General features: G+C 43.1%; 1 protein-coding gene across 4 annotated transcripts in view; it reads right to left on the reverse strand.

Annotated features, from left to right (window-relative positions):
• Window positions 1-1042: 1042 nt before the first annotated feature.
• arap3 (ArfGAP with RhoGAP domain, ankyrin repeat and PH domain 3) overlaps window positions 1043-27562 on the reverse strand; it is a 163307-nt gene continuing 136787 nt past the window's right edge. For all 4 annotated transcript variants that reach the window (XM_030395552.1, XM_030395551.1, XM_030395550.1 and 1 more), the window contains 15 exons: window positions 27345-27508; window positions 27009-27221; window positions 8301-8406; window positions 8000-8147; window positions 7852-7920; window positions 7291-7365; window positions 6922-7039; window positions 6586-6714; window positions 6257-6393; window positions 5849-5931; window positions 3756-3791; window positions 2734-2797; window positions 2456-2593; window positions 2157-2195; window positions 1043-2082 (listed from right to left, as the gene is read on the reverse strand). In XM_030395552.1, coding sequence (XP_030251412.1) covers window positions 1609-2082; window positions 2157-2195; window positions 2456-2593; window positions 2734-2797; window positions 3756-3791; window positions 5849-5931; window positions 6257-6393; window positions 6586-6714; window positions 6922-7039; window positions 7291-7365; window positions 7852-7920; window positions 8000-8147; window positions 8301-8406; window positions 27009-27221; window positions 27345-27508 — 1993 coding nt within the window. In that variant the 3' untranslated portion in view covers window positions 1043-1608. The remainder of the gene's footprint in view (window positions 2083-2156; window positions 2196-2455; window positions 2594-2733; window positions 2798-3755; window positions 3792-5848; window positions 5932-6256; window positions 6394-6585; window positions 6715-6921; window positions 7040-7290; window positions 7366-7851; window positions 7921-7999; window positions 8148-8300; window positions 8407-27008; window positions 27222-27344; window positions 27509-27562) is intronic.

A 27562-nucleotide genomic window follows, 5' to 3' on the forward strand; every position in this document is an offset into this window, starting at 1 on the left:
GGGCCTGAGTTTGCTTATCCAGAACTCATAGGCACTTACAGAGGCAGGGGTGGAGCTTTGATTCTCAGATGTTTGTGAAAGTCTTCATCAGAGTTCTGCTGAATCATTATGTCATTTTTAAAAGCTGCAGTCAGAGCTGAGATGGCTAAAACCATCCATCAGCTGATCACTGTCATCACTGACTTCTGTCCGCTCAGTCAATCAAACTCTGGAGTGACGTCTGAGAGACGGACTGTTGTCCATTACACTGATGTCACTGTCCAGAGAGCGGTCGCTGCAGGTTCATTTGACGCCTTTTCATGTTTGTTATTTTCCCCAAAAATCATTCAAGACAAAACAGATGACCTCAAAATGCAGAAATTATAACAAATACAAATAATATTAATATAATACTAACAGAGACTATTCTACTGCACAATGAGTACAGTGTTTCCTCTACATTCATTTAGGAGTGGCGGCCCCCCCGCCCTCCCCCAATAACTTACCGGTGCCATCAACGTTAATTACTTGCGAGAGCGCGGCCTTGAAAGTGACATCACGGCAAGCACCCAGGCACCAGGTCGGAGAGTCAGAGGAGTGTCATCTTGAAAACAGGGCAACGACTCACCGGAGAAAAGGTAGACTTATTAGCTAAAGAAAACTTATAATAGATTTTATAAGTTCAATAGACATTCGCAAAATATTGATGGCCAGCTAAGGTTACGTAACATATCGGTAGCTTAATTAATTGGGCCCGGTGCCAACTCAACTCAGTGCCGCTAACGTGAGTAAACTAATTGATAGCATTAAGCGAATATATACACGCCATGATGTAACTGCTGACTGCACTTTCAGATGAGCTTGTTCAAATATTTCTCAAAACCCAGAAAAATTCATTGTTCTGAGCCTGGGTGCAATTTTTGCCACTGATTCTACAGCCCCATCAAGAAATTATTATTTATTGTTTTATTTTTTATTTTATTGTTGTATTTTTGTTATTATTTTTTATTTTTACATTCAGCCTTTAAAAAGCCCTTTTCCATGCCAGCCATTCAATAAAAAGGGGGATTATGCTGGGCATAAAAGTAAAATCTGCAGTCAAGTGTCATTTTTTTCTCCCAGGAGAGCCTGCCCCCACTGCTGAAAAAAGTCCTAGAGGAAACACTGGAGTACTTTTACTTTGAATACTGTAAATACATTGTTCCAGGTAATATATCTGTGCTTTTACTGAAATTAAATTAAGAATGTAGAAATGTACTTTGTGTGCTAAGCTAATTTAGTTATCATAACAGCTGTTTGAACAGATCTGTGTCTTTCTGTGGCTCATTACTTGGGTGTGTAGAGCAGATGTTCAGATGAGCAGATCAGGGTCCAGTGTCTTTACAGTGATCATGGCAGAACTTGTTAACCTGAGGGGAGTCATCAAGTGTGAGGGAAATAATTATTGTTCGTTGTGTCTCCAGATTTTAACTGTCCCTCTGGCTCCATCCCGTCAGTCCTCTCCGTATTCACAGATGGATGACACAAACGTTTCATTACAAACTGAAACACAAATTTAAGACTTGTTCAACATTTCCTCCACCAGATTCCTTAGAAACTTTCAGTGATTTTGCTCAGCTGTGATAAAAGCTAGTCATACGGCCCCTCTTCCTGCTCGTGCTCCTGCTGCTCCTCGTGCTCCTGCTGCTCCCCCTCCTCCTCAGTCTTCTTTGTGAAAGCAGACGACAGCTCCTGCAGCAGCAGCTCCTGTGACGGTGTACAGACTCCTTGTAGCTGCTGCCTCTTCCTTACTGCCGGATGCTGGGAGGCGTCTGCTCCTCCAACACCTCCTCCACTCTGTGCCTTGGGCTCCTCAGAGCCTCTGCTAGTCCGGATTGGGTCTGGGACAATCATTTGGTCCACGTGTCCAGTTTCCACACGGACCAGTCTTAGCGGCGGGTGGTCTGACACTTCCTGTGTCTCAGCAGTGCTGCTGAACAGGAAGCTGGTCTCCAGAGACTTTAGGACCTGCAGGCCGAAGTCCCCGACCTCCTCGTAGAGCGGCTCGGGGAGGTCCGGCGACTCTGAATGCTCCTCGAACGAGTCCTGCTGGACCTTCATGGGCTGCAGGTCAAGACAGAGATATTAATACTGTGTAAATACTCACAAAGTACAGATCAAAAGTACTAAATACTCACAAAATACATGGAGAGAGTCCGCCTGTCGTGTAACTTCCTCTGCAGAGAAAAAAATGTAAAAGTTTTTAGTGAAAAACACTTCAAAGGATTTTCTACAGACTGAAGCTGAAGCGTCAGGACAGCCTACACAAGAAGCTTCATGTTTCTTTGATTTGTTTGTGTTTTTCTGTTGCTGCAGAACTGAACCTGGAGGTCCAGGTGTGTCATAAGGCGAGTGGATTTAAAATGTACTCAAAGTTTTCTCAAACAGTTTCTAAAGTCAGACACAGTTTACAGTTTGGGACTGAAAGACATCTGACCAGCGTCTGATTGGCCGACAGCATGCTGCTGTTGCTCTCGTCTCCTCTGATCGGGACGAGCGGCATAGTTCCAAACTTCTGCTTGGAGATGTCAGAGGAGGAGTGACGCCTCATCACTGGAGGACCCGGGTCATCATTCTAGCACAAAAGAAGAAAATACCAAAGTCAGCAGAGTCACTCATGTTTGTCGGAACTTCACTTTAACTGATAGAGAAGAAGACAGTTCTTCATCTGACTCCCACTACTGAATCTGATCCTGGATCGGTTCCTCAGCTGACCTGAGCTTTGAGGAAGCTGGTAATCCAGTCCCACAGTTCAGCCTCACAGCTACAACACAGATACCTGAGAGAGGAGAGGAGACAGTCGTTTGATTGATCTCATGTAGGGAGTCAAAGGACAGATGATTAGTGAAGTTTCATCTGTAATGAAGCATGAAGAACCAACATAAACAGTAGGACTACGACTTTACCATCAAACTGTATGTTGATGAAGGTTCTCAGTCAGCCAGGTCATGGTAACTGTAATTGCTGTATTGTAGTCAAATGGATCTGTTTCAGGTTCTTGAAAACGTTTTACCTCTCATCCAAGAATCTTCGTCAGTTCGAACTGATTGTAGAAGCTGCAGGCTTTTAAACTCTGTGTGGGAGTGTCCTAACAGAGTCATTAAGGACACGCGTGAGCTCTGAGTTTATTAGGGCCACTTGTGGGTTGTTGGTCAAACCGGCCTTCATGTGGGTTGCTAGGGCTAGGTGAGCCCTGATGTGAATGGTCGTTAAGCTGTCTGTGGAGATAACTCAGTACTGCATAATAGGTGGGTGATACGTGATGTCTTAGGCACCCTCCTCTGTTCAAAGATGGCCGATCCAATTTGACATAGATGGATTCCACTCAGAACTCAGAGCTCACACAAGTCCTTAACGAGACTGTTAGGACACTCCCACACAGTGTTTAAAAACCTTCAACTGCCCTCCAGTTAGTTAGAACTGAAGAAGCCTCTTGGATGAGAGGTGAAACGTCGTAAAGAAACTGAAACATGTCCAGTTGACTATCATACAGCACTGAGAGTTACCATGAAACTGTATATCATGAAAAAAGATCCTATAAATGAGAGTGAGAGTGCGACAGAGTGATCTTCTCCTGACAGGATCTTTGTGTTGTTTTGAACTCTCGGTGAGACAGACAACATGTTGTGATTCTTCATTAATAAATCAATATCTGATGATCAATGATTGAAGAACATGCTTCTCCTGATCAAATGTCAAAATACAGAGTGACTGAGCTGATATAAAGTGATACTTACAGCTGGTGTTTGTCTGACATCACTGTGAAGCCCCATCTGCATACACACAAAGACAAAGATTCACTTCATCATAAACATGATGTGATCGACTGTTTGCATCCTGTCAGCTGATGATGACAGGTGTCAGAAGTCAGAGGAAGGAGGTGAGAGCAGAACACTGACACACCTGCAGCCTCTAATAGTGGAAACAAGCTAACTGTCATAGATTTATGTGATTTACAGGTTGAGGTTGCCTCCTTGTGGGTCATTATTGCAAAGGCAGTTGCTGTGTTACGTTTTAATTGGCCAACATTTATTGGTGTTTTACCCAGCCAAGCGGCACCTGTAGTTTCGAGTCTGCTCCCAGAAGTAACAAAGTAAAGACGTGTTTTGCAGCCATTCCCGGCCTGTTTATTGTCTCCTGCACGATACACTACACTAAAGTTGTGACACTACTGTGTCTGAAGAAACGTGACCGGAGACACTCGTACAGACGGTCTCAGGCTCGGTCCTCACCAGTTCTGATTTTGGACCTGCAGCTTGTTCTGAGTTTTGGCTTTTGGTTCTTCTGTAGACAGCTTTAGCTCTCTGAAAATGGTCTTTAGTGTGAGGGAAATTATCTAATGTCCCTTTATTAATTTGATATGTTGTTCTTGCATATGAAACCAAAAAAATCATTAATATGTGTGTAGATTGAAAACATGTGTCTGTGGGCTTCCAGTATGTGTTCTGTCTAATGACAGCCATCTGGTTGCAGATTATGAATGGATGTATGGTATATTATGATGTGAGGGCTAACATAAAGGAACTCAATTAAGGAGTTCATCCTGGAGGGGATTGAGGAAGCCTCTTCCTGTGTATAGGTGTTTTGACCTTAGGTTGACGTATGACAATTGGTTGAAATGTATAGGAAATGTTTTGTGCATCCTGAGGTGGATGTGGAGATGATTGGAATGTTGTCTGAAGTGAGATCATATGTAATCTTGCTATTATGCTACAATTGTGTATGCTGGTTTCTATTATAAAGGCTGAGGAAAGACAGTCAGTGCGTTTACATGACACTCAAGAAAACCGAATTACTGCATTAGTCTGACTATGAACAGATTTTTAAGATGCATGTATACACCTTTGTCTGACTAAAATCGGACCGGATCGGATTTCTCATAGTCGAATTACACCACGTAGATTATTCGATTGAAAGTCGCATTACTCCTGCATGTATACGTTTCCAGCGGATCGGATCGGATTTTGCGTTCTGCGCAGGCGCGAGATTTTTCCCCGGGGCCGTGAGCCGGAAGTAGACGGACGGCGGCGGCGGCGGCGGCGGCTTTCCTCCGAAATCAGCGCAAGAATAAGCGCCAGAGTGCACCTAGTTTGTGTAATTATCATGTACACCATATACGAAGTGTACAAAGATGTAGCTTCGTCTTGCTCTTCGTACGCCATTTTTCTTAAATGACGAGGCAGCTGGTGACGTTAAGAGGTCAGCCGGAGGTGCGCCGTTAACACTAGTTGAACTGGGTACAGCGCCACCTAGCGTACCGGGGTATGACATGCTTTCGGCCAGTAATTCGATTTTCTCACTGGCATGTCGAACTATGGCTGTAATCTGACTAAGCTGTGCATGTAAACGCACTGAGTGTCTCTTTAGTCATCATCTATGTGCTGTTGATGAGTGACTCTTGATTGCAAGTAATGAATAACTTCTAGAAAAGAAATATGTATGTAAGTGACTGACTGCAGTCGCCACAACATTAGTAAAGGAATTCAGAGACTCAGTTCACAGTTTATGTCTGGATGGAGAAAGACAGACGTAGACATATCTGCTCCAAAACAGTAAATCTATAATCCATAATCTTTAATATAGATTAAAGATTATGGATTATAGATTATCTGATCATATTATAGATTATAGACTATAGAGTATAGATTATAGATTATAGATCATGGATTTTAGAGTATAAACTATAGAGTTTATACTCTAAAATCCATGATCTATAATCTATAATCTATACTCTATAGTCTATAATCTATAATATGATCAGAGGGATTAATACTACTTCATGTGTAGCAGGCACACTGTGTGTTTGAGTGTTTGTGTGTGAGTGTGTTACCTGGACGGAGCTTTGAGTTTCCTGCGGATGCCGATGTAGATCTTCATGGACTTCAGGGACCACTCCTTCTCTGGTTTGATGCTCTAAACAACAACAACACAGAGCAGTTAGGACACCGGAGGACATCACAGACCAGTCAGGACACCGGAGCAGTGGACAGTCCTCTCTGAATACCCTCTCACGGACAGACAGTCTTCTTTGAACATCCCTTCTCATGGACTGACAGTCCTGACTGAACATCCCTTCTTACCGTCAGATGGTCCTCTCTAAACGTCCCTTCTAATTAACAGACAGTCCCCTATACGTTCCTTCTCAGGGACAGAGTCCTCTTTGAACGTACCTTCTCACAGAAAGACAGTCCTCTATGAACATACCTTCTCACAGACAGACAGTCCTCTCTGAACGTACCTTCTTGTCTTTGAGCAGCAGCAGTTTGTGCTCTTTGATTTGAAATGTTCTCTCCTGGAACTTGTTTCCCTGAAGCAGCTTTGGAGGTTCCTCACGACACCTCAACAGACCGATCTTCATGATCTCACTCTTATAGGCTGATCAGAGAGACAGACAGACAGGATCACAGAGAGACAGACAAACAGACAGGTATAGGTACAGGTGCCGCAGCAGCAGCAGCAGCAGCAACAATAGTAGCAGTAACAGTAGCAGCTGTGTGTGAGTATCAACATGAGGCTTGTTAAGACTGAGTGAGGTTGTGAATGTTCAGTGTTGTGTGTCACCCGTACAGGTAAGGATATTAATGCCCTCTCCTTTAGGAACTCTCTTCACCACCAGGTAGGCTGAGCTCGGGTCGGCCATCTTACACCACTGCAGAGCCTGCTCCAGGACTCTCTCTTTGGGGTGTAACGGACGCTCTGGAACAACAACAACAGCAACAGTCAGGCAGGAGAGGAGAATCTCTCAGGTACCCTGAACACTTGTCTGGTGTGTCAGAGAGAGGGAGACAGGTGTCCATGTGTGTCAGAGAGAGAGAGAGAGGTGCCAAGGTGTGTCAGAGAGAGAGCCAGGTGCCAAGGTGTGTCAGAGAGCGAGAGAGATAGGTTTCCAGGTGTCTGTCTCACCCAGCTGTCCATCCTCTAAGGCTTCAAACGTCATCCACACGTCCTTGTCTCCAGGTGGGACGTTCCTCATGAACAGAACCTGATTGGTCAGCTCCTCAGCACACATGGTGGGAGACACCTGCAGGGGTCAATAGTCACACCTGAAAACACCCTTCCTTTTTATCCCAGCTGCACTGGGTGAGGCAGCTCACATCAGAGCCCCGGCATCTTGTTACCACGACACAGTCAGTTGTTTGACCTGGTTTATTATAGTCTGTTTGTTCAGTGAAAACAGTATCAGTAAGTAGAGGTATATATTACTGAGAATAGTATTAATGACACTTACCTTGAGAATAATAGATGACTGAGAACAGTATTAATTATAGTTACCTTGAGAGTAATACAGCAATCTGGTATCTTCATCTCCAGATACACTTCAATGATCAGATCACCAGCCTGAGATAGCTGCACACAAACATCCGCATCAACCCGACCTGAAGGAGCTCACAGCTGTTGATCTACTAGTTACCAAATTATCATTAACTTATTATCAACCTATTATTAGCTAATCAAGTTATTACAAATGTGTAATCAACTTATCAATAACTAATTACCAACTTAAATAATCCAATTATTACCAACGTATTACTAACTAATCAAGAACTACTGACATATTAACCATAAATCAGCTTATTACTAGTGTATCACTTTGGAATTACCATCTTGGTATCAACATTTAACAAACATATTATCACCTTATCATTAACTTATTATCAATACCAATAACAACTGATTACTAACACATTCATATGTCACTCATTTCCATCATTTTCTGTCCAGAATCATTTAAAAACTGCATCAGAGTTTGAATATAAACACTGTAGTCTATTGTAAATCATTCTGTGATGTTTGTATTAATAATCATGTGACATCATCAGCATATTAGAGAACCTGAGTGTCCTTCCAGGTGGTGATGAGGCTGATCTCCAGCTCAATCTGAGTCTGATGCTCCTCATCGATCTGGAACAGGAGTAGAAGTCTGTTGAGTGTTAACGACTCAGAGGAAGACAAGTTGAGCTCCGCTCGGATTTGTACTCACATCGAAGACGTACAGGTAGTTGTCTATCAGATCCTCGACTATCTTCACCTCATGCTCTCCTTTCCCGTCAGTCTGGAACAGACTGGGAGCGAACAGCAGCGACAGGTTTTTCGTGCACATCTGGTTCAGATCAGCACACTTTTGGACCCTGAGAGACATGTTCAACTGTTTCTGCTTCCGCTCTGAACAACACAAAGGACTTCTCGTACTGCTGCTATCAGACCGAGCCAACTGTAAATGATGCAGCAGAGTTCTGGACTACAGACATATCGGAGCTGCAGGTGCGTTGATGTGAGCTTACCTGTACAGATGACTGATGAGAGCAGCAAGAGTGGTCCTGTTGACCCGTGGAAGACTCCGGATGATGTCTTTGTAGCGGTCCAACCTCTGTCTCTTCTCAGGGATTTCTGAGGATGAAAACATGACAGACTTTAAACCCGGAGATGTAAAAACATACTGAGCAAAAAGCATCAATACGGAGGACTTCGGGGGGACGGTAGAGCAGCATGGACACATAAGTTGGGAGGTCCCACATGCCAACATAATAAATCCCGCTAAAACTTGAGACACACCTGACGACTAGCTTTAAAACTGAGAATATGAGCAGAGGTTCAACAAAAACAAAGAATAAAAAGAACCCAAGGTAAAGAAATAACCCACTCTATAAAGGAGAGCAAGTTAACACATGTGGCTAGAGTGGCCACATTTCAAAGCTATCATCACAAAGTTTCCAGAACTAATATTGTTTATGGATACCAAACAAGTAGAAATTAAATTCCTGTCTTTGAATGGCTTAGGAAACCCAGTCAAAAGAGCTTAAATAATGGCCAAAATTAGAAAGGAAGAGACACAGATAAACCTCTTCCAAGAATTTAATTTATCTCATTTATCGAAAGCAGAGCCTGAGAAATGTGTTTTTTTTGGAGATTTGGTTTCAAAAACTCCTTCTATATCTCAATATAGAGTAGCAATACTGATGCCTTATGTAATCAAATTTGAGTGCCAAAAAGAAATAAAAGACAAAGAGGGAACATATTGTAAAAGGGATGCTTGGCAAAACAATCATAATGTTGGTAAACATATATGCCCCACCTGAGAGTAATAAGGAATTCTTTAAATTTAAATTCTCTATTCTCTATTTAATTCTCCATTTAAATCTCTATTTGATACTCTCGCATTGGAAGCACTCCTTCTTGAACAGGCACCTTATGGTGATGGAGGGGCTTGAGCACCTGAATGATCCTAGTAGCATTAGTAGCTTAATGCCCCTGGTAGGGTCTCCAAAGGCAAACAAGTCATAGGTGACGGGTCAGACTAAGAACGTTTCCAAAGCCCCTAATGAATATGATACCAACGAGGAAGTTTACGTCGCCCGGAATGGCGTCACCGGGGCCCCACCCTGGAGCCAGGCCTGGGGTTGGTGGCCGGGTCTTTGCCCACCGGACCCGGTCGGGCTCAGCCCGCAGGAGGGTTCAAAAGGGTACTGGCTAGAGATAGTCGGAGAGGCGTGATTGGGAGGAACGGCCTCCCCGATCTGAACCCGAGTGGTTACTAGACTACTGTGCTAGTCACAGTTTGTCCATAACAAACACCATGTTCAAGCATAAGGGCGTCCATATGTGCACGTGGCACCAGGATGCTCTAGGACGGAGGTCAATGATCGACTTTGTAGTCATGTCATCTGACCTCCGGCCATATGTCTTGGACACTCGGGTGAAGAGAGGGGCTGAGCTGTCAACTGATCACCACCTGGTGGTGAGTGTGATCCACTGGCAGGGGAGGAAGCTGGACAGACCTGGCAGACCCAAACGCATTGTGAGGGTCTGCTGGGAACATCTGGCAGAACCCTCTGTCAGGGAGGTCTTCAACTCCCACCTCCGGGAGATCCCAAGGGAGGCTGGGGACATTGAGTCCGAATGGACCATGTTCTCCACTTCCATTGTTGACGTCGCTGTCTGGAGCTGTGGCTGTAAGGTCTCCGGTGCCTGTCGTGGCGGCAATCCCAGAACCCGGTGGTGGACTAGTAGGGGATGCTGTCAAGCTGAAGAAGGGAGTCCTATCGAGCCTGGTTGGCTTGGGGGACTCCTGAGGCAGCTGACGGGTATCGGCAGGCCAAGCGGCAGCAGCACGGGCAGTCGCAGAAGCAAAAACTGGGGTCTGGGAAAAGTTTGGGAAGGCCATGGAGGAGGACTATCGGTCAGCCTCGAAGAAATTCTGGCAAACCATCCACACCTCAGGAGGGGGAAGCAGTCCTTCACCAACACTGTTTATAGTGGAGGTGGGGAGCTGTTGATCTCGACTGGGGATATTGTCGGGCAGTGGAAGGAATACTTCAAGGATCTCCTCAATCCCACTGACACGTCTTCCATGGAGGAAGCAGAGGCTGGGGACTCAGAGGTTGACTCATTCATCACTCAAGTTGAAGTCACTGAGGTAGTCCGAAAGCGAATGAGATCCACACTGAGTACCTCAAGTCTCTGGATGTTGTGGGGCTGTCTTGGCTGACACGTCTCTGCAACATCGAGTGGCAGTCGGGGACAGTGCCTCTGGACTGGCAGACCGGGGTGGTGGTCCCCCTATTTACAAAGGGGGACCGGAGGGTGTGTTCCAACTATCGGGGGATCACACTCCTCAGCCTCCCTTGGAAAGTCTATTCCAGGGTACTGGAGAGGAGAATTCGGCCGATAGTCGAACTTCGGATTCAGGAGGAACAATGCGGTTTTCGTCCCAGTTCCCAGTGCATGTTGAACTCCGGCAGGGCTGCACTTTGTCACCGGTTCTGTTCATTATTTTTATGGACAGAATTTCTAGGCGCAGCCAGGGGCCGGAGGGGGTCTGGTTTGGGAGCCACTGGATTTCATCTCTGCTTTTTGCAGATGATGTTGTCTTGTTGGCTCCTTCGAACCAAGACCTCCAGCATGTCATGGGGCAGTTTGCAGCCGAGAGTGAAGCGGCTGGGATAAGAATCAGCACCTCCAAGTCCGAGGCCATGGTTCTCGACCGGAAAAAAGGTGGCCTGCTCCCTCCGGGTTGGGAGAGAGTTCCTGCCTCAAGTGGAGGAGTTTAAGTATCTTGGGGTCTTGTTCACGTGTGAGGGAAGGATGGAGCGTGAGATTGACAGGCGGATTGGTGCAGTGGAAGAGCTGGAGGAAGTGTCCGGGGAGAGGGAAGTCTGGACGTCCCTGCTCAGGCAGCTGCCCCCGCGACCAGGCCCTGGATAACGCGGAAGAAGATGGATGGATGGAGGGCATTGGAAGCAGAGGGCGCATGTATTTGTGGGGGAGACCTTAATGTGTTAATGGATTATGACATGGATACAACTAGTTTCAAGAGAAATAAGAAATCTATCACAAAACTGGTGAATACCTGTATAATATCTGTTTGAATGACAGGTTCATTTTAATTATACTCTGCCTCATTGATCAATATGCGAGAAAATAATTTGTGTGTGAATTTCTGTCATTAATAAATATTTCATATTCTTTTTTATAATGGTAAAAAGAGCAAGAGAGACAGAGAAATCCTGACAGACTCCCTGCAATGATGCCAACTGGCATGTCATCGAACACAATGTTGCTCACCTTCTTCACTGGAACAGGGAGGGGTACAGTTATGGGGAGACTGGGCTGCTGCTGACTCATCTGTTGTTAAGTCTGCTAAAAGGAGCAGGGACAATGATTTAATATGATTATCTTGCTAAATGTTTCCCTGCACTTATTAAATGTTAATGAAATGTACGCTAACACTAGTCTGTAGCTAGCTAGGTAGCTTTTTTCACTATGCACATTAAGCCAACAGGTTATTACCACTCACAGACTATAAGCTACCCACCTTTCTTGGTGAAAAACTGGGTTACAGATTGACACCTTTTCCTTTGTCTTTCCTCTCTCTCTTTCCTCTCTTTCCTTTCTTGAAAACCAGATATTGATTTAGGCACTGTAGTTCTGGAGCATCTACTGACTGCAACTAAACACCATCACTGATAAGTGGCTAAGGCAGGATCAAACCATTTCATGCAGATACAGGGGGGTGGTGGGTCAATAAGGATGTTTACTTTTTGGTCAATGGGGATATTTAACTTTTACTGCCACAAACAAGTAAAAACAAAGAGCTCATTAATCATATCATTACTATATCTATATTAATAAATACTCAATGATGATGGTTTAATAATTTTATATTAGTTTTTACCTTTTGTTGGAATTGTCCTAATTCCCCCCCCCACCCCCCCACCCCCCCACCCCCATCCACCCCTTCCTTCAGAAGCCTATTGGGGCTCCCATGACAGATAACTACTTCAGTCGGTGGTTTTCTGTTTCCAGGTGCCTTGCAACTGCATGACTGGCTGCCCCCGCCAAGCTAACCCAAAACAACGAAGGTTAACCCTCTGGGGTCTGGGGTGTAATTGTCAGTTTTTGACCATTTTTGATTTTACCATTATATTTCACCTCAAAAACAATTTACCTTGCCTTGTTTGGTGTCATTATTTTCAGCACAACCTCACATGTGTGACTGTACAGTTATTTTTTCATTTTGACATACTGTATTAACACAATGGACCTAAAATCACAAAAAAACATAAAATCAGAGTAGGAAAAAGTTAGATTTTTTCAACGAACCATTTTTATTACTTATAATGCAAACATTATAAGTAAATTGTTGTTTGCTAAATCTGTGCATAAGTTTTTGAAATGTACAAAGTTATATGTAACTACTTACATTTAAATGCAGTCAACGCCTCAGGCTCAGGTCTGCCTGAGCTCCTCCAGCTCAATGAAAAGCTGCACTGCCTGCTCCACATTCGGCACTCTCCTTGTTGTTTTGACTCATTAAACAAAAAAACGACTCCATTACACACTAAACACACTACATAGCACACTAACTATGCACTCCAAACACGCTAAAGGTCACAAATCTCCCAACTCTCAAAACTCGCGATCTCTGTCGCTGCCTCTCTGACCGGCACTGCTGCTTTCACTTTTCTGCCCCGTCCCTTCCAAATCTTGCCCCCCGCCCTTAGCAACCAAATCACGTGATTTGCCATGTAATTTTGTGATTGGCTGGTGTAGTGCCTTTATCCACCAATAGGAACATGTTTTTTTTGCTTGCACTTCCTGCTTGCGGACACGTTCGTGAGGAAACACCAAACGCGCAGCAAACGTGACGGCAACACTAGCGAAAAAGTGTGGCATACATAATACATCGTAACTCCGGTTTTACTCCGTCTCGCTGCTACGTCATCTGAAATTAGTCACGTGATTTTGACGCGCCGGCGCGTCAATCGACCTCAGAGGGTTAATGCCGTTGTTGGTTGCCACAACTATTCAAGAAAACAGAAGTTTTTGTCCGAAACTTCTTGTGTATAACATCAACAACTTCGACAAACATATCCGTGCCCTGTGCACCATGCCGAGGAAGGAGGAACGGAGACTAGTGTTGCTTGCGGCTTTGAGGCTAAAATAAATATTTGGGTTTATGAATGACTTCCACAGAATAGCTGCTTCATGACTGCATGACTTCTCTTACCCGGCAATGCACAAGCTGCCGCCAGTCTCCGCGACTCCACTTTTCTTCAGCATTATCCACGCTGTATGTTTAGCTTGAATAACGCTCTGGCTGGGTTCTACTGCTGCCTTCAGAAATATAAACTTGCTGTGTTTCTTCAACAGTACTTTCCCTATTTTGTTACTGTGCAGGTAGTTGTATGCTTTTGTGCTTTTGTAATTGCATAATTCTTTGCTGTCAACAACTTAAAAAAATACAAGATAATTAACCATGTCGATGTAGCTAACGTTGGGCCATTGCTTCATGTCATCTACCCACTCCGTGAGAACTGACAGGTGAGGCACTGTGACAAAACTGTCCTCACGACTTTTTAAAACATCCGTATCGTGTATCCACCTCCGATTTTTGTCCATTCTGTCGCTTTCTTTGTGTTAAAAGCTGTTTTTTAGAGCGAGCATGACAGCTACACTAGCGTAAACACAGAGTTCAACTAGTTCTACTGGAAGAGCATAACCGACTACCTCTATGAACCATGGGTAAACTCACGAAGTCAGGAATAAGGTCGATACCGCACCCCTGGTTATCAATATGGATACCAATGCCACAGCTTCTTCACCTGTTATAACAGAAGAGCAGGTTGAACCATCTGAGTTATTAGAGCAACTGAGATGCAATGATGCAAAAACTGCTAGAAAGAATAATAGTGGAACATTGACTCATAAAAAGTATAAGATGAATGAACTCATGTCTGATCAAGCAAAGGAAGAACTGTTAACAAAAGGAAAAGAGGAATTAAGGAGGCAAAAGGAGACTCTGGACTTTTAAGATGAACTAGCTGCTGCAAATGCCAAGCTTGTAGTGTTGGGTGGTGCTGAAGAGCAAGTGGCTTCCACTCTGGTTGATGGAATTAACAAGTACCTAGAGGAGAGCAAAGTGGATCTCACCAATATGGATACTTCGTATGCAAGATCTCAACCAACCAACATGCTTGAGGAAAGGACTGATTGACCCAGGCATGGAGTGCAGCATATATCCTTGTTCCAACCGCGCAGCAGGCAAGCAGGTACCCAGGGTGACCACAAAGGACAATGGCTGCGTCAGGACACCCAAGAGGCTATAGGTGCAGCTCAAAGGCCACAGTCAGTGCAGGCAACTCAAAGACTCAAAGAAATCTCACGATCACACAGAAAGAATTGAGCTCAGTACAGAATACAGACAGCTGGCTGATGATGGTATTTTAAAATCACATGCATGCACAGCAGGTTCCTGTCCGTGTTGTGTTATCACAGACACAACACGGTCAGGAACAGTGCAGGCCAGTACAAGACAGTGCAGCTTCTAGTAATCTGATTACCATATTGAATAGACAAAATCTATCACATCAAAATCACATATATGCTAATCAAGCAGCAACAATTGTCTTTATTGCCACCTAAAAGAGTTACCAGATTGTTTTACCTTCAGCAATACACAAAGGGCCAGGCTAGACAGTTAGTAAGAAGTTGCCAGCATATGGACGGAAACCAAGGCTATCCCAGAGCCAAATGCTTGTTGCGTGAACATTTCGGCAATGAGTATAAGATTTCCACTGCTTACACTGAGAAAGCACTTTATTGGCCTACCATAAAGTCTGAAGACTTAAACCCTTAAAAGACTATGCCTTGTATCTCAAAGGGTGCTGTAATGCCATGGCAAAGCTGGATTACATTGTAGGAACACAAGCCCTTCCATCTCTGCATCTTAAAGAGGTCCTGTTCTGCCATGATTACCTTTGACCCAAATTGGCTCCTTCTTCCAGCATATGGGCCTGAGAGCCCCTGTCACCTCCTGACCTGGCAAGAAGAGGAGAAACTGTCTCTTCCTCTCACCTTCCTCTAGGTTCTGAGTCCCTGTTTCTGTCATTAATTACCAAGTTGACCGTTTTTTATAAAGGTGCCTGTTTGTCTCAAAACCTCTATACCAAGTAAGAAGAAACAATGTTTTTCTTGCTATAAACACATCATTGGAGACTTCTTTTAGTAATTTACTACCCATAATCACATCTGGTCTTTTCCCCCCCCCAAAAGAAGATGGACTCCTTTTTCCTCGGTCAAACGAGGTCAAGCACGATAGTCTTTTCTCTCCACATCAGAAGAAATGAGAACTGTTTTCTAACACAGATGTGGTGATTTAATGTGCCTTACCGATCTACATCTCTCTCCCTCTGAAACATTCTCCAGTGGGGGAAAGGCTAGGTGGGAAACCTAATCTGTGTGTTCTTCCACCTCACGTGTCAAACTGTTATTTACGACTGTTCGACCAGCATTCATATGATACAACCAATCATATGAATGCTGTTATAATGTGTAGTGATTGAGATCCTGACCCACCAAACATCCTGGGAAGTGACGGGGTTAAGTTTTTCGCGCTAAATTACATAATTATACGTTATCACCATCAGTAAACAGGACGCTGTCTGACTCTGTCACTCGTGGGGACGGAGGGTGTTTTCTGGGGGAAAGTTTCCTGAAGTCTTGGTCGGGAGGGCTGACGGTCGCAGTAATTTATTTTCATCATAAACACAGACACTGTTTTTTGAGCAGAAATGTGAGGAAGCCAAAGACAGTTACAGTTACTACGTTACTTTTGTTCGGTCCTGTAATGTTATCCGTTAACACTGGGACGGCTCACCAATAATGCTGCCCTGATACTACCTCCAGAGGCGGATCAGTGCCGGAGCAAAATTTCCCCCCTCTCCGCATCTGAAACTTTCACACAGAGGAGGATGCGGAGAATTGGCGCAGGATCCCCGCATGCAAACGGCAGTGTGAAAGAGGCTACTGTCAGCCGACTAACTTTTCTAAGAAAAGTGAATTGAATCACTAATTTAAGTACTTTATTTTTATCCAAGTTTTTAATAGAACAAAGTTATTTTCTTTTTGATTTTCCATATATCGTAAAAGTATGACCGCCTGATCCAGAAGAAGTTGAATTAGTTTAAGAATCAGAACTCAAGAACCACCACTTGAAACAACAAAGAAAAATTATTTTTCAAGACTATCCTCATTTGATGAAGAACGTTGCAGTAATTGTCTGCTTCAGAAGACAAGTAGTCTCCAACTAAAAAGAGACTTTGTGTGCTCCCAACTAAGACCGACTCTGCCCCCAGCGCTCCCAATGCAGAATCCCCGCTGGGCCTTCAGACCGAGAGCTCCTCAACAGAGTACCAGCCCTCCCGCTGGCTATTGGACCGAAGCGCCATGCCGTAGTCCAACCCTCTCTCAAGGAAATCAAACTTCAGGACCTCCTGATTTCCAGACAAAACAGGCTGAACGTCTTCATACTGCTGGATCCACACACGTAAGAGCGAGGTTGGTGTCCAAAGTTCTGACTTCTGTCTAGGTTCTGACTTCTGTCTAAGTTCTGACTTCTATCTTATGAACTTAAGATAATTGAGATTAGGGTCTCGTTACTATCAAAAATTACTCAAGTAATATTTAATGTATAAAAACACGACCCTTTAATTTCACCATCTGCCGACGGTCACATAACTTTATTACTTTGCTTATGACAGTCTTTACCTATTCTGTTATCTGTTGTTGTTCGTCTAAAATTGTCATTTCATTTATTTTACCCTGAATTATTTGGTCAATAAACATATATAATCGTTTATCGTTGTCTGGAACTTAATTTTAATGTGGAGAACCGATGGATCTGTCCAAAGAAGTCGCTGCTTCAGAATATGAGACTGAATATATATTTTGAAACTAAATAAATTGATTTGAAATTGAATGAACTTTTCAAGCCAAACTTGTACAGTTAGATGTTTGGAATAACTTCCTCCGGATCATTCCAAGAACTAAACAACGGAGGTGGTGCCCATTTACGAGTGTGTTATTAATCACCAGTGATTAATTACCTTTATTATCAAGCAGTGTATGTCCTACAACATGAAAGAACTGAATGTAGCCTCCACCTTGAAAGCCATTGTCATGAAATTGCCCTACAAGCTGCGGGATAAATGGCAGATTAAAACTCAAGAAAAGCTGGAGGATGGCAACAGCAGTATCACATTCACAGATCTTGTATAGTTCATTGAGAAACAGGCAAAGATATGTTCCAACCCAATATTTGGCGACATACAAGAGTCAGTTGCAAGCAGGAAAAGGCCCAATATTAGTAAGTCCATCTCTAGGCCCAAGTCGTCTTATGCAACTGGTGTGGCAACACAGAGCACTCCGGTAAGTCCAGTAAGTCCGGTAATATTAGTAAGTCCATCTCTAGGCCCAAGTCGTCTTATGCAACTGGTGTGGCAACACAGAGCACTCCGGTGGCTCAAAGCTTGAACAGCGATAATCCAAAGCCCAAATGCATCTGCTGTGAAGATGCTCACTGTTTGGAGCACTGCTCTGACCTCAAGGAGAAAACACACAGGGAGAAGTTAAACCTTTTGAAAGAAAAAGGACTCTGCTTTGATTGTTTGTTTAAGGGCACATAAGCAAAGACTGCAAGGACCGTCTGTCATGCAACATCTGCAACCGAAAGCATCCCATTGTGCTTCACATCAACTTTCAGGTCAACGGAGAGACCTCCAAGTCAGCAGAGCCAGCACAATCCATCCCAAATGTGTCATCAAATGTCTGTATGCACAACAGGGCTGGGAACTCTAAATGTACACTTTCAATCTTACCTGTTAAAGTTAAGTCTGTCAACCAGACCAGAGATTTTGCACTGAAAGGCTGGCGCAGAAGTTGAGCCTGGAAGGGAAACCAACCACTGTGTTGCTGAGAACATTGTCGTATGAAATACCTGTCAAGAGTGTGATGCTGTCAGGACTAGAAGTGAGTAAGCTGAAAAGCAGAAAATTCATGCCTATACCGAAAGTCTACACGAAAAAGTCCATGCCAGTGACAAAAGACAACATCCCAACACAGGAGGATTTAAAGGAATGGCCTTACCTAAGTGAAGTCCACTTACCTCAGATTCTGACATTGACCTACTCATTGGAATGATTGCAGCAAACATGATGGAACCCTGACAGGTGATCAACTCACAAGAACATGGAGCAACAGCAAATAGGATCTCCTTGGTCGACCTGCAAGAATTCCTGGTGAGTCAATATAACACTGATTTCAATGAGAAAGGCTATGAAAAAAAAGGGAAATGTCAGGGCAAGAGGATAAGAAATTCCTGAACATTGCATGAATCTGTTAAAGTAAAAGAGGATCACTACCTTTCAAAGTAGATAACATCACAATGCCCAACAACTGTGTTGTTGGGTGGTTGACGTGAACTCAAATCCAAAGTGGAAAAAAAAATATTTCTAAAATGTATGTCAAATTACATATAATTATCTTGCTTAACCTGTTCTTCCCTGAGTCCCTTTTTGAGGTTCCTGCTCGAAAATGACATACTCAGAATAAATAGGGTGTATCTCTGTAAGTACAAGCTAATGTGCAAATTTTTGGGTATTACAATAAAAGGTAACACTTGTGAGATTCCATCAGAAGTGTAAGCATCACTATTGATGCAACTGTTCCGTTCCGTTCCGTTCCGTTCCGTTGCCACAGTAGCCTAAAAACTCAATAAAGCAATGGAACAACATCTGGACATCACTTGTGAGAAGTTTGATGCTGCTGAAATAAAGCAGAGAAAAATTACAGAGGTTTAAGTAAAGAAATGCCTATGCGTCCTCAAGTAGAACAGCTGACGTAAGTCCGTACGTTATCTGTGTCAAGCTAGCCTGCAGTGTGTCACTGTGCGTCATGAGCTTGGAATACGACGGAGCCCCTTTGTCCTTACTTGCAATATCTTCGGTCCCAATTGGTCAATCTTGAAGCATGACACCTCGTTGGAATCGTAAGAGCCAATAGAATCAAGTTCTGTGCATTGTTTTCAGTTAAACCACACGACTAGCGAATCACAAAGCGATAAGGATGAGTGACACTCCGTGACGGACAGGCGCTTTGACCCAATCAGAGCCTTTGAAAAGCGTGCTAAGCATGTCAAAGAAGCAGAAAAGACCCCCAAAGCATGCTGGGAGATGTAGTCGTTCCATTTTAGCAGTTTTTATTTCTGTGGATTAAACTTTCGCTGTGATACTACAAAGGTAAGACAGCATTTCTGGTTTTGTTTTTCAAAGGCGCTTGTTGTTTTTTGTCATATTTGGCTGCTGGATCAGTGAAACTTGGTCGTAGAGGGATAGAAATAGTATTGTTGGAACGTGTGGAGACTCTGCTATCAAGTGGATGCGAATAACTCAAAAGTCCTAAATATTGCCCACCGGTGTGACAACACTTTCAATGTTAATATTTAATTCAGAGATTGTGTGAACGATAAGACAGTTATGCACAATCCTTATCAGTTTGTCCTAATTATATTCCCACATCAAAAGTAACCAATAAAAATTCACAATCATGTTATTATCCTACTATAAGATGTACACATAGGGACTTTACCCAAACGTCTGGATTATATTGATTATAATTTGTATAAAACCTAATGAAGCTTCATTCCATCCTTATATGTGCATAGTGATGAAATCATTATTATACTATTCAACACTTTTTACATTAATTTGTGCATTAAAATGCCTTTTCCACTTATAATTCAGTTTGTCACACCACAGGACATTCCGTCACACCATTGGATGACAAAATGTACCGGTATGCCCCTGTTTTGTATAAAGTCACATTTATTATTTCTTGTTCAAATTCATTTAAAAATTCATTAAAATAAAGTTACAACTTCAAGTTCAAATGTTTTTGTACAATAAAGTCAGAAGAAAGAAGAAGAAACCAACATTCCCATAAAAAAGACTTGGGAGCCATCATAACATTTAGCAACATAACATGAACATGTAAACAAAATTGACCTGGCTTATTACTTTTCTTGTTCAAATTTATTTTAAAATTCACTAAAATAAAAAGATAAAAGTTTTAAGTTAAAGGTTATACGGGATAAGAAGTTAAAACTACTGTTATCTGTATTTAATTCAGTCACATTTTTCATACAACTCAAGTAAAATCATTTTTCAAATAGCCATAGGGCCTTCTTGTCACATTTCATAACCATAAATGGAATTGACCTAAAAAAAACAAACTACTGTTTGGGTAAAATTCATTGAACAATTTATTCAGCCTCTCCCTACACTTCCTGGTCCTTTCCTTGTTTGTCATCTCATCCTCTCACTTACAGCGTGGATCTCAAACTAGCCTTAAAGTGAAACAGGGCATGTGAGCAGAGCGGAGCGAGGGGGGAGCTGAGCGTGCAAAATATAGTCGGAGCGCAGAGTGGGTTTTAATCCAAAGGCCAGAGCGATGGTTCCGTTTCGCTCCAGTTCCGTTCCAATACCGCTCTCCACGAGTCTAGGGTCATTTGTTGAGAGATGGAGTTTGTAAAATATTTCGAAAAGCAAGCAGACAGGTCATATAGGTGCAACATCATGAATTGCTCCCGCTTTTAAATTTGAGCGAGCGTGGAGCGATTTCACCGGAGCTGAATTAAATTTTAGGTGAGCGGACAGCGGTCTTTGAGCGGAGCTGACTGGTTTAACTTTGAGCGATGGAGCGAAGGAGCGAACACCCATGTAAGCGGGGAGAGGAAATTCTCGCCGCTCAGCTCCACTCACATGCTCTGAAGTGAAACTCTCACCAAAATGTATACTAGGCTTTTTTGTGAATGTATATGAGTCAAACCTTCGTGTAAATGCATAATTACGAACGAGACACTTTTAAGATTGACCGTATTTTCGTTTTCGGCTCAAACTCATTTTCAATGGGAGTGCAACAGGCATTTTTATGCTAGCATCAAAATCTCTATTTTTAAAACACTAAGAAGACTCGACACAACACAGAACTTTGCTCGTAGTATCACCAGGGTCTTTACACATAACTCAACTGAACCACATACACTCAGACATGTCGATCCTCGAGTACACCTGGGCTGCCATGACGACGGCTAGAGGAAGAAGCTACTGCTAACATGAGTAGTTCAAAAACTTTCTTTTTATTAAACTCTATGTACACAAACAATGTTCTCAATGCTCATGTTCATGTGTAGAGACCCTGGTGATACTATGAGCAAAGTTTCATGTTGTGTCGAGCCTTCTTAGTGTTTTAAAAATAGAGATTTTGATGCTAGCGTAAAAGTGCCCGTAGCACTCCCATTGAAAATGAGTTTGATTCTGAGAGTAAAAGTAAGAGAAAAAGGCAAAATTTGAAAAAAGAAAATGCAAACATCACTACTACAAATAGCTACTAAAGGTTGGGAGGGAAGTTAGGAAGGGGATAGGAAGCTGGGAGGTTGGGAGGTGGGAGGAAGTTAGGAGCGAAGGAGGTAAGAAAGGGTGGAAGTTGGAAGGGGGGAGATTGATAGGGAGGGAGGTTGGGGGTGAGATGGAGGGAGGTTGGGGGGAGGTTAGGAGGGAGGGGGAGGGAGGGAGTTTGGGGGAGGTTAGGAGGGAGGGAGGTTGTGAGGGACGGGAGGGGGAGGGAGGGAGGTTAGGGGGATGTTAGAATGGAGGGAGGGAGGTTAGGAGGGAGAGAGTGATGGTTTTGTACCCCTTGATAAAGCCTACATCCACTGGTGTGACAGCCATTTCCACCAGTGTGACGCTGATTTCATGTCACACTATAGGACAATGCTGTCACACCAGTGGACGTTTTCAAGATCAAGGCCAGTTTACGGTCTACCTATATGAGAGACAGTCTTTAATCCTGACTAACAGTGTTAAGGTGTACACTATTTTCAATAGTCAATCAATATACATTGATCAAAAATTTCAGATCAATACTTAAATTACGTCACACCAAAGGACTGCATTACGGATACCATTTCCAACAGTGCGCGGAAATAGCAATATTATGAAAATATTTGAGACAGAACTCACCTTGTGTGCAGTTCATGTGCTCCAGTGAGGTCTACTGTACTTCCTGGATGAAGAAGGGCCCCTCTCAGTAATAGGGTGCCCAAATTAAAGCCTGTTTTATATCTGCAGAATGGCGTCACACCAGGTGGACACCAGTTTTGCGGACAAAATGTAATGTGTCATAATTATTCTAAATGGGGACGTTAAGACTTAAAACCTTTAGTTTCATTAAGTTAACACTATTATAACATCTATACAAATATTTTTATGTATTTCGACTTATTTTTCATTTAATTACAGTAGTTTTAAGATAAGCAATGCTACCCCGGACAGTCACGCCAGTGGACAAATAACATGTTTAAAAAAATATTTACATATTTGAAATATAATGCTCATTAATTTCAGATGCATTAGTTCTGGAAGATTAAACTGTATATAAAAACTGATATTTTAATGAAATATTATACATTTTCATTTATATTTGTCACCATGAACACAAAAATGGAGCGTCACGTCAACCACCCTGTTGCAGAACAGTGGCTGTTGAATCTGAAAAGGAAGTTCAAAAGAGATTCTAACTATCAAAGGGAGTATGCAGAGTTCCTCAGTGATGTCATTCAAAAGGGCTATGCTGAAATGGTTCACCCTGCACAACTGAATAGAACTGATGGGAAAGTTTGGTATATCCCTCATCATGGGGTATACCACCCAAAAAAGAAGACCATCAGAGTAATGTTTGATTGTGGTGCGACCTTTCAGGGGACATCCTTTAACTCTACTACTGAACTACTTCAAGGCCCAAATTTGACAAACACACTGATAGGAGTGCAGACACGTTTCCGAGAGGAGCTGGTAGCTCTGATGGCAGACATACAGGCCATGTTCCACCAAATCAAGGTGACAGAAAGAGACACAGACTTCCTGCGCATCTCATGGTCACCACAAGGAAATGTGGATGATGCTCCTATGGAATTCCGCATGACTGTTCATTTGGATGGTGCATTCCTTCACCAAGCATAGCCAACTTTGCACTCAGAAAGACTGCACAGTACAATGCAAATTAATTCCCTCCTGAGGAAACAAACACAATCATTGATTATTTTTTATGCAGGTGATTGTTTGAAATCAATGCCCACAGAACTAGACGCAATGGAACTAATTTTAAACCTTACTGGAGTCTGTCATAGAGGAGGCTTCGATTGTTGGGAAAGTTAACTTTCTGCATGAACTAGTTCAAAGTTCAGTTCAAAAACTTTAAAATGAACTAGTTCAGTTCATAGTTCATAATCCAAAATTTTGAACAAAGTTCACAGTTCCAAAAATGCCATTTCTTTTGATTTTTTATTCACTTGCACATACCTTGAAACGCTCGCCGGCTGCTTTAGTTCAATGTGCCGTTTCAGGTTTGCTGTTGATGTTGATGATGTATGGAGTTGCTACTTGAAACCCGGTGGGTGAAGTTTACACAAAAAGGTCAGATTTTTCCCACCTGGGTCATCACTGACCTTTTCATAAAATTGTTTTAAGTAATCATACGAAGATGCCATATTAATTGTGGAGGCAGAGTCTGAGGTAGTGCTGCTGCCTTCATTCGTTTTTGTCTCTATGTTGATGACTCATGCGGTGATGCGACTCTGTGGTGGCTGGTGTTGCCAGATTGGGTGTTTTTTTCTGCTACATATTAAGGCCTGTTTAAGGTGTGTTTTAGCTTGGTTTTCGCCCTGAAGGCTCTATGGAAATCTGGCACTCTCTTGAATGAAGTTAAACTGTGTGAGAGCGCCCTTCACAAACGCCAGAATGAACGCGTTCACAATAATGTTCATCAGGCAGAATATAGTATTTTCAGTTCACGTTCGCCCAAAATATGGGCGAGTTCATGAACAATCATTCACTGAACACGTTCAGCAACAACAGGAGGCTTCCATTTGCCAAAGTGGATAAGCAACAGTAGAGCTGTCCTTGGTGGACAAAGCGAAAGAGATAAAGAAATTGGACGTGAGCAAAGATCAATTTCCCATGGAACAAGCCGTAGGACCTCAATGGTGGTCCAAAGTGACTCCTTCAAGTTCGACATCACCATCAGCGAGCGTGCACTTACCAAAAGGGGCATGGTGAGCTATATATATGATCCATCAGGCTTTCTGTCCCCACTTACATTGCCAGTTAAACTGTTGTTGCAGGAACTGTGCCGACAGGACCTTGGATGGGGCATAACCATTCCCAACACTCTCTCTGAGCAGTGGACAAAGTGGACTAACTGTCTCTCACAGCTTGCAGATTTTTAAGTTCCACGCTGCGTTAAGCCAAAGGATTTTGGTGACTCAGTGCATAGTCACATTCACCACTTCTCTGATGCCAGCGAGCTAGGCTATGGTACAGACAGCTATCTCAGAATGACAAATGCAGCAGGAAAAGTCTATGTAACATTCTTGATGGGCAAGGCAAGAGTAGCTCCATTGAAACGGCAAATCATCCCAAGGCTAGAGTTAGCTGCTGCTGCTTTGGCAGTCAAAGTCGATAAAATGTTAAAAGAAGAACTACCGCCACCTACAGATAGGTCAGTGTTTTGATCTGACAGCACATCGACCTTAAAGTACATCTCAAATGACCACACTCGTTTTCATACCGATGTGACGAACAGGACATCTAGAATTAGGGAGGCCACGCAAGTCTCTCAGTGGAGATATATTGACACAAGGAGAAACCCTGCTGATGACTGCTCTAGAGGGGTGAGCACAGAGAGGTTCATGAGGAACCCAAGATGGATCTCTGAACCAGAGTTCCTTTGGACATCAGAAGAGAATTGGCCGTATGAGTCCATGGACAGGGTGGAACTTTGTGAAGATGATCCAGAGATGAGGAAATCTGTAACAGTGAATGTAATCATGCAGACAAGTGAGGAAAGGCCCACAGACAAGTTGCTCAATCACTTTTCAGACTGGCTGAAGTTGAGTTGAATATCTCGGCATAAACATAACTAAAGACCTTTCCAATTATTATTACTAGACAGGGTTCTCCCCAGAAATTTTTAATGTAGCGGCGCACCGTCTGTCCTTGGGGGGGTGCGCAAACACTTGTCAACGTCAGTCCGGGGGGGGGGGGGAAGAGACATGGGCAGACTGACGGACGGACGGTCATCGCCATCAGCCGGGAGCTCCTAGCCGTCAACCGGGGGACGGACGGACGGACACTCGTCACCGTCACGCACGGAGTATAGCGGCGCTGACCTAGCGGTATAGCGGCACAGCGCCGCTGTTCCACCGTCTGGGGAGAACCCTGCTAGAAGTAACTATGAACATATTGACAAAACATAAGGGAAGATGTCGACAGATAACCACTTATCCACTGGGATTAAATGACAGCATAAATGTGGTAAAAATGAACATCTTGCCACGTCTGTTATGTATGTTCTTATCTCTCCCTGTAGATAAACCAAAAGACCAATTTTTAAATGGGATAAGTGCATCAAGATTTGAGTGGGGAGGTAAACGACCTAGAATACGTCATACCACACTACAACTATCTAAAGACAAAGAGGGGATGGCACTTTCAAATCGAAAGGAAAGAATATCTAAAGAATATTTTCATGCTGTGCAACTGCACCACTTAATTTACTTGTGTAATGAAGGCTATGTAGCTAGATGCAAAGATATTTAAGTTTCTACATTAAAATACCCAATTTAAACAAGTACTACATTAACTGTGACTTACATAAAAGGGGAGTATGATCTTAACCCAGTGATATGCTATACTTTAGATTTATGGTATTCCACAGTGAAACAACTAAAATTAGGAAAGGAAACAGGACTACTAAAATGGATTGCTTTTGATGACAAATTCATACCAAGCAAATTCGATGAGGTAGAATATTTGGAAAACACACTGAGATGGAGAGAATTTAATTGGAAGAATCTAATTGGTTATTTCATCACACCTAAAATGAAAAGTAAACAGATGAAAGCTCAACAGTGATGCTGGAGACTATGTAACCACATGGATCCAGATCACACACACATTGTTTGTAAATTCACAAATATACAGCCCCTCTGGAGAGATGTTCATTCAGCTCTCTGTGGTGTATAGGGATATGTAATTCCTAAATCTTGTCTTGCTCTATACCTGAGACATTTGGACTGAACTGTAATGTAGGAGAAGATCATCTTGGCAGCTAGAAGGAAAGCCATTACTAAGAACTGGCTTAAGACTGTCGCTCCAAGCTACAAACAATGGTTGTTAATTATTGAAGAGACACTTGTGATGGAGCATCTTACATACAAGCTGAAAATGAAAGATCTCTTTATGAAAGGCTGGGGGAAATGGTCGACATATAGAGAAAGGCATTGTCAATAATGTGGCCTGAACAAATACTGACACACTACACACAGACTCTGTTCTTTTTGTTTGTTTGTTTACTGTTATTGTTGTTATTGTTTTACTTTTTCACTCCTTATCTCTGAGGAAATTTTTTTGTATTGTATTGTTATTATTATCAGAAAATAATTAACTAAATCAGGTGACCTGACATCTGAGCACCTGCGCTGAGTAACTCTGCTCATTCTATGGACAGAAGCAGTATAACAAGATTCATGTCCAGCCCTGAGAACTGATGACTGAACTCTCACGACCACGACTCTTTCTAAGGTGACGTGGACTCACTGGCTGCCGCCTGCCACAGCGGGTGGAGGTCGGCCATGAAGATGGGGTCGTCCACCTCTCTGAAGAACCTTTTCAGGACGTCCGTCACATCCTCGATGAAGTGGTCTCCGATCCGCAGTTTGACGTTTCGAGCGTCTTTGCGAAACTCTTCCATCAGGCGTTTGATCCTGGATTTGGCACCGTTCTTCCTGTAGATCCCCTCGTGGCCCAGACCTATGGAACATGCTCAGAACATCACTCAAGCACACAAAGAGAGAGGAGGAATATCTATTGAATACAGCTTCACCATCCACATTAAACTACTGCAGTCTATACCGCATTCCTCCTCATCCTCACCGTACTGAGTGATGAAGGCGATGCAGCTGTCCACGATGATGGGGATGTCGTTTCTGCTCAGCTGCTGCTCTCTCAGAGTGTTTCCTTTTCCGCCTGCTGCTCGCTGGATATCCGAGTACCACAGAGAGAAATCTGTGCGTCCGATGCCCTGCAGATGGAGAGTCCTGAGGGAGAGACGAAAGCAACAATGAAGAACAGACGTCAAAACCAAGACTGCA

This window comes from Sparus aurata, chromosome 18 (assembly GCF_900880675.1).
Source record: "Sparus aurata chromosome 18, fSpaAur1.1, whole genome shotgun sequence".
In the NCBI taxonomy this organism is placed as follows: Eukaryota; Metazoa; Chordata; class Actinopteri; order Spariformes; family Sparidae; genus Sparus; species Sparus aurata.